At 33.4% G+C, this 21652-nt stretch overlaps 3 protein-coding genes across 4 annotated transcripts; 1 reads left to right on the forward strand and 2 right to left on the reverse strand.

Moving 5' to 3' along the window:
* Positions 1–1706: 1706 nt before the first annotated feature.
* Positions 1707–3376, reverse strand: LOC130612136 (serine/threonine-protein kinase mos-like). The gene has a single exon (XM_057433427.1). The coding sequence runs from the start codon at positions 2883–2885 to the stop codon at positions 2016–2018; it is 870 nt and encodes a 289-aa protein (XP_057289410.1). The 5' UTR covers positions 2886–3376; the 3' UTR covers positions 1707–2015.
* A 7902-nt stretch (positions 3377–11278) lies between these two features.
* LOC130612490 (inactive tyrosine-protein kinase 7-like) lies at positions 11279–17201 on the forward strand. 2 transcript variants are annotated; one of them, XM_057433814.1, is made up of 9 exons: positions 11279–11471; positions 11905–12037; positions 12509–12614; positions 13183–13276; positions 13594–13869; positions 15069–15329; positions 16030–16302; positions 16413–16545; positions 16659–16824. In XM_057433814.1, the coding sequence occupies exons 1-9, from the start codon at positions 11420–11422 to the stop codon at positions 16681–16683; spliced, it is 1353 nt and encodes a 450-aa protein (XP_057289797.1). In that variant the 5' UTR covers positions 11279–11419; the 3' UTR covers positions 16684–16824. The 2 variants fall into 2 exon arrangements, with proteins under 2 accessions (XP_057289797.1, XP_057289796.1); XM_057433813.1 differs by having other exon boundaries at positions 11280–11471; positions 16655–17201.
* A 750-nt stretch (positions 17202–17951) lies between these two features.
* On the reverse strand, positions 17952–19782 carry LOC130612491 (potassium voltage-gated channel subfamily A member 1-like). The gene has a single exon (XM_057433815.1). It carries the CDS (start codon positions 19487–19489, stop codon positions 18038–18040), a length of 1452 nt encoding a protein of 483 aa, XP_057289798.1. The 5' UTR covers positions 19490–19782; the 3' UTR covers positions 17952–18037.
* Positions 19783–21652: the final 1870 nt, after the last annotated feature.

The following is a 21652-nucleotide window of genomic DNA, read 5'->3' on the forward strand; positions in this document are numbered from 1 at the left end:
GCCTAACTTCATTTTGTTTCATGTTTCAACTAAAAGATTTTTTTAGATCCTAAATTTATACATCTCATTCATTTCTAAGTTCGACGGTTTTTTAACATTCATCTTCACAATCGTCTTCACAAACGTACATCCAAATGAATCTTTGTCACACCATGGAGGTTGCATTGTTCCATTAATGTTTTTGTAAGAAAACATGATTTCAGAGTGAATTTTCACTAAAATTAACTGTTGAAGCAAGTTAACGAAAAACAAAAAATAGTTCCCGAGCCGCAGTAGAGAAGTTAATCAAATAAACTAGTCAAGATATATGGAAGGTTTTCACCTTCGCCCTTTTCGGCCCGATTCTCCTGAACACTTTATGGCTGGAGGCAGAGCGAATTACGAAATTTGTCAAAAAAGCCATTATCCACTTAAAATTACTTTTATTCTGGAAAGGATTTTAACATTCTGCTTAAAGTATCTGAAAGCCAAATGTAAGTTTTTTAACATATTCTGCGGTATTTACATAGTACGCATGAAAAAATGCCAAAAATTGACCGAAAACCAGATTTTCCCCGATTTTTGGGGAAATTTCAAATAAATAATGTCAAATTTTTTTAGAATGATTCCTCTTATTGAAATGAAGTTGTGTTGTGAGTTTTAAGTTCTAAGGATGATCCTAAATAAAGTTATTATTATAACCAGCCGGTTAATTTCAGACATCAACACTTTTGTTGTGGCCTTGCCAAAAGCTTAGAATTCGCCCAAGATGCGCAAGTCTGCTAAAATTTTATGTACCTAAGGAAAATCAATTTTCCGCTGCATGTTTCGTGTAAGTAAAAACATTTATTTGTTACAAACTCTGAAAAGATTTTAATATTTGGTTAGTATTTAAAAACCGGGAAATCGGGTTAGTAACGTGTCAAAACTCTGTGCAATGATTCTCCTAAAAGAAATGAAAGTGTAAGTTTCAACATTCTAGTCATGAGTATGAAAGAAGTTAGTAAAATGTACAAATTATAAGAATTTCCTAGAAACTTGAAAATAGTTTCGATTAGTATTTAACAGCTAAGTAAGAAAAATCATTAAATATCATAGCTATGCAAGTTTGGAAAAAAGAAGTTGTTAAAACCATCGACAGGGCGTGAAATTTTTCCAAATCAAATCGAGTTAACGCAAATATAGTGCTGTTTGAGTCGGCATTTTTTAAAAAGAAAGGATTTTTAGGGAAGTATGTTCAAAAGAAAATGTCTATGAATTTTTGTAGGGAAAGTTCTCCTAACCAAAAAATATTTTTACTCTCCAAAATTTTACTTTCATTAGCGGTTGTGGAAAAGACCTGGACGGTTCGTGTTAACACTGTCAGCTAACTGACTTTTTAAATCATGGGGAATACTTTTTCTTACAACCAATCCCTCAAGAACTAAGGTTTTTATCGCTCCCAATTTTTGACCGTATAATCACGTGTTTCGTGCACTGAGGGTTACGCATAGAAATATCCGTAATTTGGGATGGACGGTGGCGCAAAATAACATGTAAAAACAGAAAATAATTTCGTGGTAATAGTGCTGCGTAATATGGTATCTTTTACACATGGAATTAACTTTCTCGCTTGCAGTTTCCAACCATTTAACCTTAGCCATATTTTTTGACAGGAAGAGTATAAACCAGATAAAAAAAATTAAGAAGATTTTTTTTTTATAAATGCATTTATGAACGATAAATAAATGGGTATGTACATGTTTTACAATATGATTATATATAATACTTTCTTTTATAAAGTTGTGTTAAAAATGTAATATAAATAGCGGTAGAATATAAAAGGTACACATATAATTCGTATAATTAATTATTGTACATTTCTTAAAAAAATTGATGACTTTTTCAAAAGAAAACTAATTTCGATACAGATGGACTTTAATCACAGGGATTTCGAGTCGTGTTTTTGAAAAGATAATTATATCAAGAAAGATATTAGAACTTGTTGTTTTAGGCGATAAAAAATCTTGATAAATAATTCACAATACGATAAGATTTTACGACAAATGCTTTAAAATTTCATCAGCTGTTGGCCGGTTTTTGTTTTCTTTATCCCAGCAGCGCTTCATTAGCTCAATATAATCCATTTCAATTTGATCACTCGCAGTTGGCACTTTAGGTCTTAAGTTATAAGCGACAACTTTGAAAATGATTACTTGATAATGTTCGTTTCCAAACGGTCTTTCACGTACTAGCATTTGCCATAAACAAATGCCGAAAGAATAGATGTCCGCTTTAGTTGAAATTGATTCACCTCTTAAAAGTTCAGGTGCCCGATATGCGTATGTACCAGTTAAACTTGATTTAGTCGGCGTCGAAGGTACCCTTGTATCTCCTACCACTTGGCAACAACCAAAATCAGCGACTTTGCATTCACCTGTGGCTGTTATTAAAATGTTGGCCGGCTTCAAGTCTAAATGCACGATATTGTTACGATGAGCATACGCAAGTCCTGCAATAATATCTCGAGCAAATCGTTTACATCGATATATATCGATTACTTCGTTTGAATCATCAATTATATTTTGTAATGTTTTGCGACTGACAAACTCCATCAAAACACAATGCGTGTCTTCGAACGCAAATGTGAAGTACGTTCTTACAATGTTTGGATGAGATAGATGTAGAACTGTTTTTTCCGATTCGAAACTTTCTCGCGATGCTCGATCGTTTGTCCTGTTCTTATGGAACTTTTTTAATGCGTATTTGTTTCCTCGCATGAAACATTCACAGACTGAACCAAAACCTCCACTGCCAAGCTCGCTACCAACAACAAGTTCGTTTAAATTAATAACATTGTCTGAAATTGTTGTCGAATTCGCATCGTTGATAAATACATCGTCTTCGTATGATTGAAGTGATATCATACTAGTAATTTTTATTTGTTTACGTTTAATAAATACAACGAACCTCGTACTGAGAACTTCTACCTCGCTTTCCAGAACAAGTACAGCGGCTAACTTCGAGAAACCTCACTTTCAACATGAGACCAGAATCTGATAGCCAGCGGTTCTTGAAAGCGTCCATTTAAATTTACAATGATACTCTAGGGACAAAACTCATGTTTAAACACGTTAAATACGATCATTAAAGACTAATTTTAAACAATTGATAATTAATTCATAACAATGGTAACTTCGCTGAGTGATTGTGAAGTCAAATTCAGACGGGGGTCAGAAGGTTTTGTTACAAAAATAATTACTATTATCATTGCGAATATTTAGAGGACGTGAACAAACGAACATGGAAATAGATCTGAAACTGATGCTTTTTTTTCTTAGCAGTCCTATAACTTGCTCTAATCTAAAAGCTTTCACTTTTTATACTATTGTACGAAGAAAGAATAAAAAAACAATAAGGATTGAATATATGGAGAGAAAACATTAATTAGCATAAGAAAAGGAGGACAAAGAAACTCAGAAGAAATGTAGACGTTGAGTTATTCTTTAATTTAAATATCTTCGCGAGCTTGGAACCTCAAACTAACTGCCTCGAATAACTAAAAGCTTCCCCTTAGAAATAAAAAGCCTATTGAATAAGCGGTATTCACTCAAAACCTTAACTCGAGCACGTGTTAAACATATATAAAAAGTGAAACAAAAAAATTAAAAGCCAAATAAAATCCTACTAAAGATGTTCAGTTTAAATTTTTTCATTACGTTATATATTTTGAACTTTCTGATTTCGTATCATTAAAACGTGAAAACAAGTCCCCGTCTCTGTTTTCGCGCCTATATTAGCTAGGTTGTACTTGTACAAGTTGTCACATGTTGCGACGAAGCGTGTTCCCTCTGCTTGCTTAGCAACCGTGTAAAATCTTTTTGATGTGATGAAGTTGAACAAATGACACTTAAGTCCCAGTGGAGTTGATAACAGGGCTTGAAGCGCATGTTACGCGCGTGTCGTTCATAGAAAAACAATTAAAACCAATATCTCTTAAATGTATACGGTAAGAGAGCGTAAGTTTCCGATTTAAATGGGCGGGAGTTTGTGCTTTTATTGAAATTTTAAAAGTGGCCTAATTGCTTTGGAAATATGAGCGTATCTTTTAGCAACGAAAAAAAACTCAGAGATTAATAAATTTTTTACCTGCGTCATAGGAGAACTGTCGAGGGGTCGAATGCTAAAAGCTCCTTCATGTTTTAATGAAAAAAAAACTCTCTAGAGGGAAATAGAGGTACCGGTCGAAGTACGCATTTGCATGTATAAAAATATGATGGAACAACACATCTAATTTTGACGTTCACCCTCACAAGTGATTACATAGGCTGTTTCTATATTAGAGGTGTGCAATTTTAACTTGACAAAGGTCACTTGTGTGGAGTTAAGACTGAAGATCTTTGGTTACTTGGTTAAATCCAAACTCTTGGGCCGACGTGGATTATATTTCGTTGTGCGGCAGGACTATAGAATGCCACTACAAAATAACAAATGCCGTCCCTTTGGCCTTAGTGTGCACAAAAGGAGCAGCTTTCCACTAGCTGAAAAGTTTGGACCTTTTCATCCTTTTGGTCATGTGTAAAAAATGACAAAGGAAATTTTATTACCTTTGTCCACAATTGTAGTCCCTCTAGACTTAAGCTCTATATCGGGAATATTGACCGCTCTCTTAATATTGTTCCCCCTCACAGGTTACTAGACTACCTATAAATTAAAAAAAATGGAAATTTTGTTATGCAGGGAATGAATGTTTTAAGTTGTATTAATTTGTTGAGCAGCACAGCTTAAAGCAATATCGTAGTATGTATTTATTTATTTGATAGTAATCCAGTTTTTCTCAAACTCTGATTTGTTTTAAGAAACCCTTTTTAAAGAACATATGGAATTTAAATTTTCCGTAAAAATGAATGAGCTTTTTACACTAATGCCTTCGCTGAAACGTCTAGTTACCCTATTCGGTCCGAAGGGGTGGATTCCGCTCCCTCCCCCACCCCTTGCCGACTTTTTAGTAATTCTTTTTTAATGCTGCATGGTTATAACATTTACTGACTTTTAAGTTTACTTAATAGACACTTGCATGTTACTACTCCTAGAACAAACACCGGAAAATATGGTAACTTTTATGTGGGTGTCAAAACTTTAAGAAGAATTTGAAAATTCCCTGTAGAACCAAAAGCATAGACAGTGGACTATTTTAGGCTTCCGTTGACGTCACAGAAAAAGTGCTGATATAAGCAAAAACTTATTGTTGCTATTTTTTTTCATGACGTACTCTAAGTGTACTAAGCTTGACTCAATTTGGACCCCCCCCCCCCCCCCTATCAAAAGTTATTGAGGGTAGAGGGGACAAAATTCCCCCTGGTCATAATATGTCGGGGTTTTCCTGGTGCTCTACTCGACTATCAATTGGTATTTTTTTTCTTTTTTGTTTTTGTTTTTGTTTTTGTTTTTATTATGTAAAAAAACAATAACAAAGTCTTTTTAATGTCTTTTTTGGCATATTTTTCTCATTATATTATTCTGATCATTATTACTCACTTATTCTTTACGTTTTTATATATTCTACCAATTTAAAATGACTTCAAGAAAGTAATAAAATGCGACCTAAGAAATAACATCTTCACAAAAGTCTTCGACCTGTACGCATGGCAACCTGCTATAGCATCAAACACGTTGGTTTTACTTGTTTTTTCTTTCAAACTCAAGCATGCATATAATGACAAAATTACATACTGGTGTCAAAAAACATGTTTATCTTAGGTCCCTAGGGTAGTAATTGTACCCGACAATGTTGTACGACACGTGTCAGAATCTCCAACATTACCATGACAACTAAATTAAATTAAATTTTAATTTAGTAAATAAAGAAGTAATTGTTCTTGAAGTTGCTATATGTGACAAAATTTGTAGATTCCAATTACTACTCAAGAAAGAAGAGCATGCAGTGTATATAGTAGTTATCGAACTGCGCTAAGAAAAATGTTGGAAGTACATAAGTTTTTTATGTTTGTTAAGAGAAAAAATATCAGCTTTTTGCATTGTAGAATTGAAGAATAAGTAAGAACTGCACTCATTTTTCAGTAGAAAATAAAAATATAGAATATATATGTTAATTATGATAACGAACCAATATTAACTCCAACTATTATGAAATCGAGAGAGTTTTGTGCTTATTCACTGAGAACATAACTAAAACATTGTTTCCTTTTCGGTAAAGTTGTATGTAGACTTAAAAACAAAATGGAGACATTAAATGTGTACCCTAAAGTTAGGGTATGGACAACTAAATTTCGTGGTAAATTTTCAAGAAAAGCCAAATCCAAATATTTGCGAGAATTAAATTTCGCAAAAAAAACAAAATCTTCGTGACATTTTTTCTCTCCTAGAAATATCATTTTTTAAGGACTTTTAATTAGGAGACATAAAATTAAGAAAAGTCGAAATTAACATATCTATAATTGCAAACACTAAATAATTCAATATAAGAATTTTTACACATTAATTACAAAGTTGTTTGCTAAATACACCTTTCCGAATTTATTTTCTTCGATGTGCAGCAGCCCTTTCTCAACTTTTTTAAAGAAAATGAATGTAATTTTCAAAATCCTCACATGAAAATTGATAAATCATGAAATTTTCATACTCATACATCAAACAAACAACTTGCTAAAACAGTTTTTTTAATTTTGTACTAATTCACCTTTGCTCGAATATGAGGCTTATTAGTACAAGTCGAAAATTAAGAAGGCTTTGATCGTAACAATGATGCCACCAAAACAGCACTTTCCCATGTCGGATTAAGTTGAAAATTTATACACACACCAATTTACTGATGCTGAAAATGATGTTAAGGTCCAAACATCAAAATTCCAAAATTTTAAAAAACATGTAATTCGGAAAACGTGTGTTATATGGGTCTACTTGTATTCAAGATATAGTACTTCAAATACCCTTCAGCGAGAATAGCTCCTTAGTTTTGCGTAACGATTTTGCTTGCAGTTTCTGGAATTTCTTAATAAGTTTCGTAGGGACCAGTCAGCTCTATCACTTATGATTATAAAATACAAAATATAATATTAATAATAAAAATCATTTTTTAAGAGAGAAAATAATGTTGCGAAAATTTATTTCGCCTAAGGTTCTTTGTGGTGAGTCATTTCTGTTTTACAATTTAGTTCACGAAAATTTGTATCTTTACAAAGGAAAATGGTTTTATAGTCGCTATATTTAGCTGGATGGATTTTTTTGCTTTCATTTTTAGCTATTTCTAACATTGTATAGAAGCAAGAGATGATAGAGCAAAAGAATGAGAGGTATTTTCCTCTCCATTTCTTCTCATGGAAATGTTGTCACGGAAATGCTTTCAACTATTATCAAGTGTAGAGCAAAAATATTCTAATATCCGAAACATTCTTTTAAGCTTTGGCAAGTTAATGCTTTCTAAAGCCAACATAATTCTTCTACAACACTCTTTTTGGTGCTCATGCTAGCTATTGACAGCCTGGTGGTCCTGGTTATTGGAGTGCTTTCTCCAGACAGAGAAACAGGATCGTAAAGCGTAAATTTGCTATATTGCCAGGAAATACGGGTTGGGTAGTTTGAGTTGGGGAGCGAGGGTTGTGTTGTCTGGATTTCTTTAACTTATTAGTACTAAGTAATATGATTCAAGTTTTTTGGTATATAGCTAGCTAGGGCAACTATGATGGAACGAGGTTTACCTAGGTCAAAATTAAAAACCTGATAAGGAGATTACACTACAGCTTCTTGACTTAGCCACATATATTTGAAAACACCTACAAAATTTCATTGCTCACCATGTTACCCCATAGGGCCGTATTTTGTTGGTTTGTGCAATAAGGTTGCACACAATCTCTTTTCAACCAAGGTTAAAAAAATATGAAAGGGTTCTTTATAAAAGTCAAAAAGACTTTCACGAGGCCAAAAAATTGAATATTGTTAAATCCATAAATTTAAAAACTTTCACAAGGAGTATTTCACAATATTTAAATCAATAAATATTTGAGAAAAATTTTTGCGATCTATAAGTTTTTAAATTTCTCACTGAGAAAAAGTTTCCGTTTGAAACAAATGTGGACAGCTAATGGACATTCTCTTTTTGTTACCCTATGGTTATAAATAAGCTATGAAACAACTTCTCTTTTGTTTTATTACAAAAAAGTGGCCTATATTGTTAACGATTTGAAAGATTAGTGAATAAACTTTTCAAATCGAAATAATAAACATTCGCAAATCAAGACAAAGTATATAGTTTACACTATTCTTAAAAAGCTGGTTAGGGATAATTCCATTAGAAGTGAGAGCATTAAATGGTTTACCGCTGTGGTACAACATCAAGACTTTTATTACTATTATTATTATTACGAGACGGTAAACATATCAAAAATTTATAAAATAATTCAAAACCAGTTAGTCCCAGTAGCCATTTTAGTGTAAGCGATATGAGTGCTTTACGTTCAAGTTAAAAGTCCTATAACTTCAGTAAAACTTAAAATAAAGGCTAAAATTGAAACTAAAATCAAAGAATAAAAACAAACACGTAATTCCAGAATAACAAAGAAACGTTGTGGTATCAACACGCTGTAACCCAAAAGTTTTTAACACAGAATTTTAATTTCAGTTCAATTTCAAATTTTGAGAAAGGTGATTACAAAATTAATGACATAAACCACTAGGATAAAAAGTCTTGCAGCATATTGTTGGCTAATTGTCCTGACACGAATTACTCATATGGAAATCAAGATTGTCCTTCAATCTGGTAAATGATGAATATTGCCGTGGTAGTATGAGAATCTTAAAACGCGTCTTAGACAATGGACGGAGATGTTCAGATGGTTCATCAACAAATTCAATTTTTATTCTAGTATTTGGAATAGAAAAAATCGAACCAGTCATAAATCGTACTTGTGCGAAGCTTGCCCATGCCATGATTTATTGTTTGAAAAAATAACTTTGCTAAAGTCTGCAGAAATCTTTCATTAGAATTCCACAATTCAGATTTACCACTCTGCCTTCAGCTCTGGTTACAAGTCGACAACAAATTTATTTTTATTGTGAAGCATCCAGCCTACTGATATTGAATTTGTGGATTGACTTTTTATTAAACGTTCTGTTGCTGCTAAGGCAGTGGACTGGTAACTGAGCTTATTGGCACCCTTCCTTAGAACTGTTTTTTTTTCTCCAGTGAGGTTGCGTGAGGTTGCATGGTGCAAGAAGATATAGATCCAAAGATTAAATGTCGAAAGCCAATAATAGTATGAAGTGCAACAAGTTCAGCAGTAGAGAAAGCTAGCTACCTAGGTAACTAGATTGTATAGCTCTGATAGATGAAATTCAGCGTGATGTAATGTTTTTATTTCGCATCAAAAACAATGCGCACGCATGCACAGGCAAAGAATTTAACCAACAAACCGCAACGATCGAAGATATTAAGTGAAAAAAAAGACTAGCGTTAAAATTGATAAAGTTTGCTCTTAACAAAAAAGATAATAGTTGAGTTTTTCTAAACAATTCCAATTCATATTTAATCCTGCACCGCATCGTATAAAAAAACTGGCCGATTAAGACAGAGAAAATGACAGCTTCGTGGCACACGTGATGACGAAATACGGCTTCAATTACCACATTATTGTAATCAATCTCCATAAAAAAAATAACTTCTTTGATTTGTGTGCCATGACAAACGTTATGCAAGGGGAAGATCTTTTAAAATAATCTTTGAACAATATAATGAATAAAATATAATGAAATATTTTTGCATGGTACTTCTGCAATGAAGACGACGGTAAAATAAGACACCAATTCCTTCAGCTTAACATCTAAATCGCTATGTGCTAAGCAGTTTTGTTTATCTTCAATAACACTGTTCAATCGGACGTAGAATCAAGAAGGGAACTAGCACACACTATTTTCATCATACCATCGTTTAACAAACGAAGACGAGCAACTGTCAAATAATCACCTACCTCCTCCACCAAACTTTGTTGCTTTGTTACTGTTTCGACAAGTTTGCTTATTTCTACACCAGCACTGATATTTTGGGCCCATACGTAGCCTAGTCACGAATATTACACAACCGATCAAGATATCCGTGACTTACTTTCTACGCGGCGAATAAGTCGCGAATATCACGTCCAGTGAAGATATCTACTTATTTCTTAAGGGCCGAATAAGTCGCGAATAAAACGTCCAATTGAGATGTCCGCGACTTAATAAGTCGCGACTATATGGCGAATATATCAACTTAAAATAATGTGAAATCTTTTTTTAAAAAAGTTGTCGTTAAAATGTCACACATGGGCCACTCTTTTAGATACAGTCTTACGCTCTAACTGCATGGGTCCTATTCAGTTTATGGCTAATTGTTTAACATACGCGTCGATTTGTTAATTACAAAGTCTATTAATTCTTGCAATGGCAAATTGCAATATTTTTGTCATATTCTTATTTAAGATTAGAAGATATAGTAAAATATAATATTAATAACACATCCGAAATTCTTTTTAATTGTTCGTGGCGGTATCCCAGAAAAAGGGGCTGGATTATACTGCAGAAGATATCGACAAGCAAAAACAAAATTTATTACAATGGAATGGAATGCTAAATTTTTGTTTTCATTCCTTATCAACTTGTTTAGTGTTCCAGTGATGAGTTCTGTACTTTACAGCGAGTTATGTATATTTATGTGTTATGTTCACATAAAGGAAGGTTAGCTTAATTATGGACATTTGCTAAGGCAGTGGACACATTTTTTCCATAAGTCCTCCGATTTTCTTGTTACAACACAACTTGCCCAAACAGTTTTCATTCGTTTTGCACATAAAATATTAATTCTGGCCACCAAAATCGTTAACTGAATATTTTTCTTTATGTTTTATAGATTGGGAAGTTTAAAAACAATAGGGTTTTTTGAATACGTAAGCTATAAAAATATGATGTCTTCTTTCATCTGTCGTACGGTGGAGGAGGTTACGTGCTTAATTACGTTTTGCTATCTAAAAAAAATCATTAACTCCAAATTATGCTCCAGTTATGACGTCAAAACCAAATATTAATGTTACTCGACATTCACAAATAACTTTTTACGCTCACTTTTTTTTTCTCGAACAATGAGGATTTTCCTCAAAAATAATTATCACCCCATTCTATCAATGATTCATACCTAAATAGCTAGATTGTTTCTTTTCGCTGTAAAAAATGCTCTTTTTTGATTGTCATTGTCCTGGTTAGTCATTTGCTAATTAACGCGTCGAATTAAATTTTATTATTTTGTTTAACAAGTTATAATTGCTTTGAATACAAACCTAAGCAAAGCATTTTATTAAAAATTACATAAAGACAACAGAGAGTAAACGAATTCATATTAAAAAGAGTCTTGTTAAAAAAATAATCAACATTATTGAACGTCCTGCATCAATTTATTCAGTAAACACTATTCAACACGATGTATTATTTCACACTTTTATGCCTTCCATGGCTTTTTTTATCCGCAACAGGTATGTAGCACAAACCACACAGGAATTAACCAGCTTTTTATCTTCATGAAGTAGCCACAACATGGAGTCTTTACTTCCCTGTCCACAACGTTGTTGAAACTTTAGTAAAACATTATATCACATGCTTTGTGTCAATGCAAACTTCATCCCAATGTAAACTTCGCCGATAATATTTTTGCTTTCGTTTTAAGACACATAATATAAGTATGTTGTATATAAGTCATGTTTCATGAATTATCTTTGTTGTCGTTATTGTTGTCGTTTTTGAGACTGTCGCTAGCGTCGTTGTCATTGTTGTTGACGCCTTTACCATGGTCGTTTTCTTTGTCTAAAAGTGTTCATCTAAGGCACCAGTTTTTTAAAAGGTAACGAAAGTAGAAAAAAATAACTGTACATAGATAAAAAATGTTTTATAATTTTCCTTTTTATTTAGCTGTGGAGTACAAAGTTACTCTGGTAACATCCGCTGGAGTACAGGATGCCACTATATCAATTGAGTTGACAGGCGTGTTTGGAAGGAGTCGTGCAGAGCAGCTTGGTACTGGAAATTTTTTTCAAAATGTAGGGTGAGTGGTCTTTCTCGATATGTTTCCACTCAACCTCTTTCCTAGGACTTTCTGTCTCTTTTTGTCGCCGTCTCGTTATAAAAAGAACAAAGACTCCTTGAAACGGGGTCGTATTTCTACTGTTTTAAATTTCAACTAGAATAAATAAAATAAGTGAAGCTAACAAAAATATTCGATTATGAGCATATTCAGGACGTTTATAAAAAAATTAAATATCTGGACCTTGTGCCTATCTCATCAAAGTCGACGCCTAGGTAATAAAAAATGTTCTTTTTTAATAAAAACTGTCAGCTTCTCAATATTTAGAGTCATAGTTTGTGTATAACAGCTGTTTAATTGCGCCTTATGATTAGGATGTACAAAATCTGTGCGGCGGGTGAAAATTGTAATAAGCGACCAGTGTTCCAATAAGCTGTAACATTTTACAAATTTGTAATACATATGTAAGTTTAAAGGAACATTCATCTTTAGGATACATGGACCAATTTCTGTAAATTTGGCGCAATCGCTTGGTGATATATTGTCGTTCAAGCTGACATTTTCTTCGCAAACTGCAAATTCCATCACTATAACACAGGTAGGTCTTGTTTTAATACAGACTGATCAACCGTGAATTGTAATGATGCTGAGGAAATGTTGGAATATATGAAAGAAATGAAGAACATTTAGAGTTTATTCATTCGTTTTGGATTTGTTCATCAGGTGTACACATATATTTCTTATAAGAATCTGTTCTAAAAACTGTCAAGTATTTAAGTAAGTAACGGGAAATTTTTTAGCGTCCTTGGAGATTCCATTCTAACGGTTAGCCCTTTCTTCCCTACGACTGTAACTATGTTACATTCCCGCTAGAGATACATATAGCATTGCTCTTAATTGATTGCCTCGAATATAAACTCAAGTACCAGTTCAAATGTTAAGTTGCTTGTAAGAAATATTTTTTACAGTGGACACTTTTCTTAAAAAAAGATAAAGGTCAAATTATCATAACGTAGACCAAAGTGCCCTAAAAATAAGGTGCGAAAAATGTGTGCATAGAATTTATTTGCATTAATTTTTTTTTTTAATATTATGGTGTTGTTTGCGGTTTTGTGTTTTTATCTCTTGCTGTTGTATAGTTGTAGTTGGAATAATGTTATTTTTAGGTGCTTATTGCATACACAGGAAGGGTACGAACTTATTTAGCTGATAATATAGTTCTTACGACTTTGCAATCTGCAGAAAGATCATTCCCAACCAGTAAGCCATTAATCATTTCATACTTGATAGGGAAGGGGGTGGGGGCATCAAGTACCGGCGGCTTCTTTGACTGGACAAAACTTTGGTTGGGTATGTGTCACTAGCTTTTATTGAGGCTAGTGACAAAAATTTTTGTTTTCCAAACAACTGAACTTTTGGAGAAGTAGCTTCTGTCATCGTAAATTTTTATGAATTTGTAGAAGCATTAAAGTGTTAAATTGGATCGCTAAAATCCCGTTTTTTCTGGCAAAACTCTGTGATCCCAAAGTAGCAAAAAAAGGCGATGGATTGCCTCTTATTTCATTTTCTGTATTTAGCTTTAACAAAGCCAAGAGTAACTTTCGATTCAACCATCCCTACATCGACTCCTGTAGAAATCAATTCTGGGGAAAACCACAATTTGCGAGTCCCCACGACGGATAATGTCAAGTATGCATGGTATTCTCATCGAACTCAGCAATACAAATTAATTTCCAACACGTCGCAGTATAACATCACAAATGCCAATGGAGGAGATGCTGCGTCATATTTCTGTATTCTCTCGTTAGGTGCTGACATTGTGAAAACAGATGAATTGGAAATCGTCGTCAACTGTGAGTGTAATTCTTTCTTCGTTTTACTGTTATATATTTGACAACGACCTGCATTAGACGGCGAGCTCTCTCAGACGACCACAATGTGTTTATTGGTCATTTGACACCCTATGAAATGAACACCAACCCTAGACATATTATATCTGTGTATATCGACCATATAATAGTGTTTAGAGTGGTCGTCTTATACATTGTTCACCGTCTGGATTTTGCAAGCACGCAATATGGATTTTCAGCTCTTTGCTAACTCAGTCAATATAAAACACGTTAAGCCCATGTTATTATTGGCTAGCTAGCTAGCTAGTTAAAAATCTTCCTTTTTTATTTTTATCTAACGTAGACGGTTACAAAATACAATAATAACCGATTACTCCGGGCTGTACCGAAAATATTCCCCTTAGTCATTGCAACGACCTCGCAAGCTTGGTTGGTACTTAGAGTTCGGGTGATATTTTTTATTAGATTTGACTGTATGATATTCTATATTTTCTGATACGTTAAAAAAATTAAAAAAAAAATTATAAAATGAAAAAACAAGGACAAGTAATCGAAACGATTCTAAAAAATATTCTCACCACCATGTTACCTTTTTCAGATGAATGTAGAAAAACTGGTGGCCCAAGTACATCTTGAATTACCGAACTTAAATTTCAAAACGTTGGTGTATTTTTGGTATGTAATGGGCTTTAGTGCATAAGTAAGACTTAACTTCTAGCGTGTGTTTAACTTTCGCACGCCACTAACAGGTAATATGTAGAAAGAAAGCTTTGCGAAGACGTCAAAATATTGTATATCTCGCAACAATAGTCTAAAGCTTTTGCTTTGTGTAAAATGATCTCTTTGTATGGTTGATTGAAGCTTTACCAGCCTTAGATTTGTACCAATAAACATGGATTATCGATATTATCCAACTACATGTGCATATGGATAAAGTATCACAATACGTTAAAGCCCTTTATTCGTATTCACAACTTTGCGCAAATTAATTTGCACACTACTATTTTCAAAAAAGAAATAATTCACCAATTTTTGATCAGTCAAATGTGCGAAAAATTTCATATTTGTGAGCAGTCAATTGTTTGTGCAGCAGCTCTGCGCGACAGTAAGATGTGTGCGAAATGTCTTGAATTAAAATAACTTCCGTAGCATAAAGCCTCCTAATCTAGCTTTCGACTAATCCACAAAATCTTTTCCTTTAGTTGCAGACGTACTTCCATTTTCTGTCACAATTATAGGAGCACCATATATCCAAGAAGGAAACGATCTCCAGATACAATGTCAAGCTATCAGTTATCCAGCCAACCCAACGATCGGTTGGTACAAAGGTGGAGTATATCTTCCGTCATCCAATGGAGTATTAAGTTTCACAAAGATTTCAAGGAATCAGAGTGGTGATTACGTATGTAGAGCAAATTCAAGCAAATCACAAGATGAACGAACGGTAGCTGTTCAAGTTAACTGTAAGTAAGACGGTTTGTATGAAAGGTAGAGGGGTGATGTTTAGGGGGGTGGTGTGAAGAAGAGAGGAGGGTCTGGTGGAGGGAGGTTTAATTAGTATTCGGTTTCCATATGGTATGTAATTGTCAACTGAAAAGGAAAACTTTTCAATTACTTGGTAAAACTTACCCACAATTGGTCCCTGTTTGACCTTTTTAGGCCATCTGTGGGTATGATAAAATCCACTTTTGATTACTTCAGGTTTTCACACATTAGTAATATTCATAAAAAATACGACACGTTTTTTTTTATTAACATGTTTCGACTTTACGAAAGTCATCTTCAGAATATTATACAAATTTTAGATACATACACTCTTTATTGCTACGAAGTTTTGGAAATAGAAAATTAGCAATAGTGATTAAAGTACGAATATTAATATTCGGGCAAGTACTTAGGAGAAGAAAGGCTCATTTCTCACAATTTTAAGTTTCACAAGAGTATCAAAGCGGGAAGGCTTCTATGGAAATGCAAAAATTAAAGTCACATATAAAATAAGGAAGTTATGATAGCATTAAAATGCTGTTTACTTTTGTCACAAATGTAGAATAGCATCGGTACATTATTGTTTGAATTTTAAATTTGCAAGTAGCTAGTTGCGGGGAAAAGTTTAGATAGAAATCATTAAATTCTCAGAACTTCTTATGCCTTTATTTTGTATAGATCTAGATGCACCTAAGATCAACTCGACAGCAATGTATAACTTAACCGTGTACGTTAAAAAAGGTGAAGAATTATCCGTGACATGCCTCGCTGAGGGTTATCCAAAAGTGAGCTATGCTTTTTTCGATGACGAAAATAATTCACTGCCACTGGAGTCTAATTTAAATACAGTAAGATTAAAAGAACCCAAAACTGGACGGTATTCGTGTCGAGCAAGTAATCTCTACTTTACTCGAACGCAATCGATTTTTATAAATGCGACAACCACAACCAGTAAGTACTTTATCAACATTGACTTTCTCTTTTTGTAGCTTTGCCCTAATGAAGAACAAGTTATTCGAAAAGTACGTGTTTAAATTATCGTTCTAAATTTATCTTCACAGATCCTTCTTCTGCGGATAATGTCGATGATGATGACGATTTTTGGACAACGACCATAATTATCATGTTTGCAGTAGCTGGAGCATTTCTGCTCATTATCGTTATCTTAATCATATGTCTGTGTGTATTGTGCAGGTGAGTCTTCTTGTCTAAAGAGTATTAAAAAATTGTCAGGTGTCTCACACTAAGGTTTCCTATAACTCTTTCTCCGCGAACACTGTTAATTTTAAATATTTTATTTAAGAAAGAAAAAGACGCCAAAATCAGAGATGATGAGTTATAACTCTCAACCACAGTTTCACTTGAACAATGAAGCAAAAAGCATTTCTTATCATCCTGATAACCAACATAAACATTATAATGAAGATACTTTAGAAAAGCAACCATCTGGTAAAACCATGGGGAACGTCAATAGATTGAGTATATCGTCTGATGAATATAAAAGTAGCGAGACTGGGCTTAGTGTTGGTACACATAGAAATGGCACGTTAAGAGCCGTGCACAATGAAAACAAACTTGGTGAAAATAATGTAAGGGAGAGATCAGTAGATGGTTATCAAACAAAAATTGATGGAATGGATGTCGAATATTGTTAATAATCATTTGAATTTTGAGATGATACACACGTTTTTCTATGATTTATACGTTTTTATTGAATAATGTAGGATAGATGTTACTTTTTGTTATACAGGATATGAAAACTATAGGTGTCAAGAACCAGTGATGGACTGATCAATTTTGTATTATAAAATTTTGTCATACATTTAAATTATCATATTTAAGATCTTTAATCTACAATCGTGGTCGATTAGACATTTTTCCAATTTTGCATAAAACTTTAGGCCGTAATCAATTGGTGATTCTCTTACAAGAAACCAGATAGCAAATCCACTCGCTGCTAAAAACTCAAGTATAGCTTAACTTCACCATTAATAGTATTAATCGACAGATTAACAAAACTTTACAACAACCAAAGGTCCTGAAGGCTCCTTCATGTTTGATTTGTCTTTTATTGTTTATTGAGTATGTTATGTTACATGAAAAATAATAAAGCATTTTTAGAAGTGAAACACGGAAAGGGGTGACAGGTACATCGTTTAACTTAAGTGTGTCCTGGGTAAATGGATTTTGACCCATTTATTGGTATTTCGAAAGAAAGAAACTCCACATTGCATGTTTGAGCCATAGGGTTTTGAATAGAAAATTATCGCGTTGGAACTCTTTCTCCCTACACTCCACTTACACCCAAGCCTACGTTTTTACGAACAGAAGTCAAAAAATGGTCTACCATATTAACGCGGGAGGTCCGCTTACTTAGGGTCAAGAATACACGAAAATTATGACAACTGATTTAAAAATCTTTTAAAAAAACGTTATTTTTAGAAAGATACTTAAGTTAATGATTTATGGGTACTTCGTTAACACAACTCGATCTCAGGAAATACGTTACTTATGGTTTTATGTTCATTTATTTTGACTTTTCCTATTTCTCATTTCATTTTGTCATGCACTGTAAAACTAGAATCAAATTAAAAAACATGGACAGAGAACTATAAGTTTATTTAAACCAGTAGACAAAAACACAATAAATTCGGGAAAAAAGTATTTCAAAATGAGATCTAAAAAATTAACGCAAAGAGGCGTAAGGTACATCCTCCTTGGACAGTCTTGGATCAAATTGTCCTATGAATGTCTTTCTTACTTCTCTGATGAGCTTTCTCCTTTCTACGTCACAATCATTCGACATCATTTCACGAAGATAATAGCATTCAATAAACTTGCAAACCAACATTGTAGTCGGCAACGAAAACAACAGGATTCCTAACAAGGCGAGGGTACAACCAAACGTCTTTCCCATTTCTGTTGTAGGGTATATATCTCCATAGCCAACACCAGTGGCTGTAATTATTGAAAACCATAAGGCGTCTGCAATGCTTGTAAAAAAAGTCTTACCAGTTTCATTGGAGGATTCGCTTTCAAATGTATATATGAGTGCAGAAAAACACAAACTGACCAATACAATAGAGAGATACAAAAGAATGACTGTCGCTCGGCATTCATAAAGGGTTATAACTACTGACTTTATACCACGGTTAAATCTGATCACTTTGAATATTCGAAATATACGTAGAAATTTTAAAGAAGTGTCGAGCTTTTTACTGTGAATTCCAAGTATGCAGTTTAAAAGAAGAACGTAAGATGGTAAGAATGATGCAATGTCTGTAATACCAAGTGATGAGAGGATATATCCTTTAATACTTAAGCAGACGTATATTCGCATTCCATACTCACATACGTAAAACGTACTGAAAAGGAGTTCTAAAATCATCCAGACGTTGAAACACCAACTGCTTTCAGATTTTATGAATGGTAATGTTTCTAAGCAGTGTATACCTACAGATAACACCAAGACTGCGACGTTAACACAGAACCAAAAAACTAAAGGGGATGAAGATAAATTATACTCAAGTAAGCACCAGATCATCTCCCGCCATTTGCCAGTAGGTTTATTCCGTTTTTGCTTTCGTTGTTGTAGAAATTCTACTTCATCCCTGTGCATATCATCAATAAAAACATCGATTTTGAAGAATTTCACCTCGGCTATAAAAGTTTCACGAGCAACAAAACCTGGTTTTGATAAAATACCTTGCGACTGATAGTAAAATAAAATGGCATCAAAACAAATTGAACAACGATCAAATACAAACATGTTGGTGTTTTGATTATAATACTCATTTCTTTTTTGTTTATTTCCTAACAATGTATTTGGAAACACCTCGAGCGTACTTTCAAAAGTTTCAAATAGTTGACCTCTAACTAACATGAAAACTTTCTGTTTCTGGCCTGAAAGTGCTTCTTTTTTCAATGGAACAACATCTTTTACAACTGTGTCGGGATTTACTTGTTGCACTGCTTCTTGTACTATATCTACAATATTTGAAAATCTATCGTATTTCTCTGAATTCCATTTTCGCTTCGTGAACTGTTTAATGTATGATGGATTTTTAAGAGAGTAAGTCTTTTCACGGTTTTTTGCCTGCGAAGAGCTTGGTTGACTTGTAAGAGATCTAATAAACATAACTAATTCAATTTCGAAGATTTGATGGGGAAATGAATTCTCCCTACACGTCTCCTGCGCTGTAAGCTAATCACATTATACTAAAAATGACTCAATTTATTTCATCCATAAAAAAGCACGTTCCGAAACCACATAACTATGTTTTTTTATCAACAGCAGCACATAAAATCAACTTTTTAATCATTCTGAAAAATTCATTCGTAAAAATAAACGTAGCAAGCTCCGCAGGTTCCTTTACAAATTTAAGAAATTGTCTTTATTCATCTTGTTCTTTTATCGCGCCGTAAATGGCTGTAAATTCAAAGAAAATTTTTATTTAAGTTTATTAACAACAGGTGTATTTTTAAAACACGATAGACAAAAATTCTTATTTTGTATTGGTTGTGTTTGTAATATATTCCTTTTTTTATTTCAGCTTTATTTCCATCTTTACCTTATAATAACCACCAGTTTACAACTGCTTTTTTTCTCTTCCTAAGACTTTAATAATTCATGTTTTTGTTAGATTGTTATGCGTAATACCCTTTTGCAAGAAAAATTAATGGCATAAAACACAATCACTCAGCTATCTTATTTTGTAGAATAAGTTTTCATGACAGTAATAAAAGGTGTAGCCCTTACTTGACATAAGAATTATTAGCTAATAAAGATTTAGGTGTAGCCAAACTGTATTTGGCTACTTTCACTTCTTAGTCAGATGTAAATAAACAGCTAGGTAGACATCCACAAATCTAAACATAAAAATAAATAATTTTGGCTAGGATAAAAAGCTCTGATACCAAACAGATTAAAAATTTTAAAAGTATAACAATAATTTAGGCTAGCTAGTTAGATCTGGACTTAAGCATGCTTCGTCAAAATCTACGTTTGTAGTCAAAATCTTAAAGTTCGTTTGTTTAAGATTCGTACATAGCTAGAAACGTGACAATATTTTTATCTTTGTATGTATAACATATAAAAAGCAAAATACAAATCATTTAGAAAACTAAAGGTTTAAAAATCGACCTACAAACCTCCTTGGCCATCATTACATTAGATCGTCCTCCAAGCACGCCGTCTTTGCTAGAGCTTTGTTGCACTCAACAGGGGTGCATAATTAAAATAAAGTAGTCAAATTTTACGAATTTTAAATTATTAAAGTATTTTGTTTGTGGTAACACATTTATTTTTCAAGGAAGGTTAACCAAAACTATTTTTTTAAATTAATGGATAAAAACAAATAGCGTACTAACATATAACAAAATGAAGTAAATCGAACCCACGCCCTTGAAAGGACACAGATCAAAGAAGCCTCCGCTGCTTCTGGTACCATTTTGCGCACAAACAGACAGGATACGGCTTTTACTAAAGAAAGAACCACTTTAAAAATATTTCACAAAAACCCAGATTTTATTATATATTTTTATTATTAGAAATTGTTAATTGTGTCTTTCGACTTTTTCAACCAAAACTCCCTGTTTTCTCACGTAGATGGGAACATGGTGGAAGAATGGTACCGTGTGCGAATGAAAGAGAACATAGTTCCAGGCAGCTCTCTCCCTCCTCCCACGTGAGGATTATCTGAATAGCAAAACCCGCATTCACAAAATAAAAACACAAAAAGACGAAGTAAATAAAATAAAATTTAATTTTTTTGAATAACAAATTTAAAATTTATTGTGAAAATTTCTTATTTTTCCATGAAGTTGGACAAGTTTTGCAAGATATATGCATACGTATATACTACAATGACATGAAACTCGGGACTCGTAATAAGGACGTCCACAGAGTGTCAGGATAAGATGTGCAGAGAATATCCGAAAATGGGCATTCCTAGGATTAGTTAAATAAATGTTCTGATAAACATTCGATATAGGACGTCCTAGTCCTTTTATCGACGCCCAAATATATAGGGTATGAAACTGACATTCCGATTATGTAGGGCCCACGACACACGTCCTTAAGTGTAAACAAAGATAAACAGTGTTAGCCATTTTTACACGAAATAACTGTGTTGTTCAACTGTCGTTAGAATCACGTAAAGCTCTAGATACATGTTACAATTTGAGTTGCAGAAAAAAAGTACCCTCTGGGACTTAATTAATTTTTCGAAATAAAAAAGTGTTTCAGAAGTTTGAGTAGTAGAGAGCTACTTATGAGAATTTATTAGGAAATTTTAACCGT

This window comes from Hydractinia symbiolongicarpus, chromosome 10 (genome assembly GCF_029227915.1).
Source record: "Hydractinia symbiolongicarpus strain clone_291-10 chromosome 10, HSymV2.1, whole genome shotgun sequence".
Lineage (NCBI taxonomy): Eukaryota > Metazoa > Cnidaria > Hydrozoa > Anthoathecata > Hydractiniidae > Hydractinia > Hydractinia symbiolongicarpus.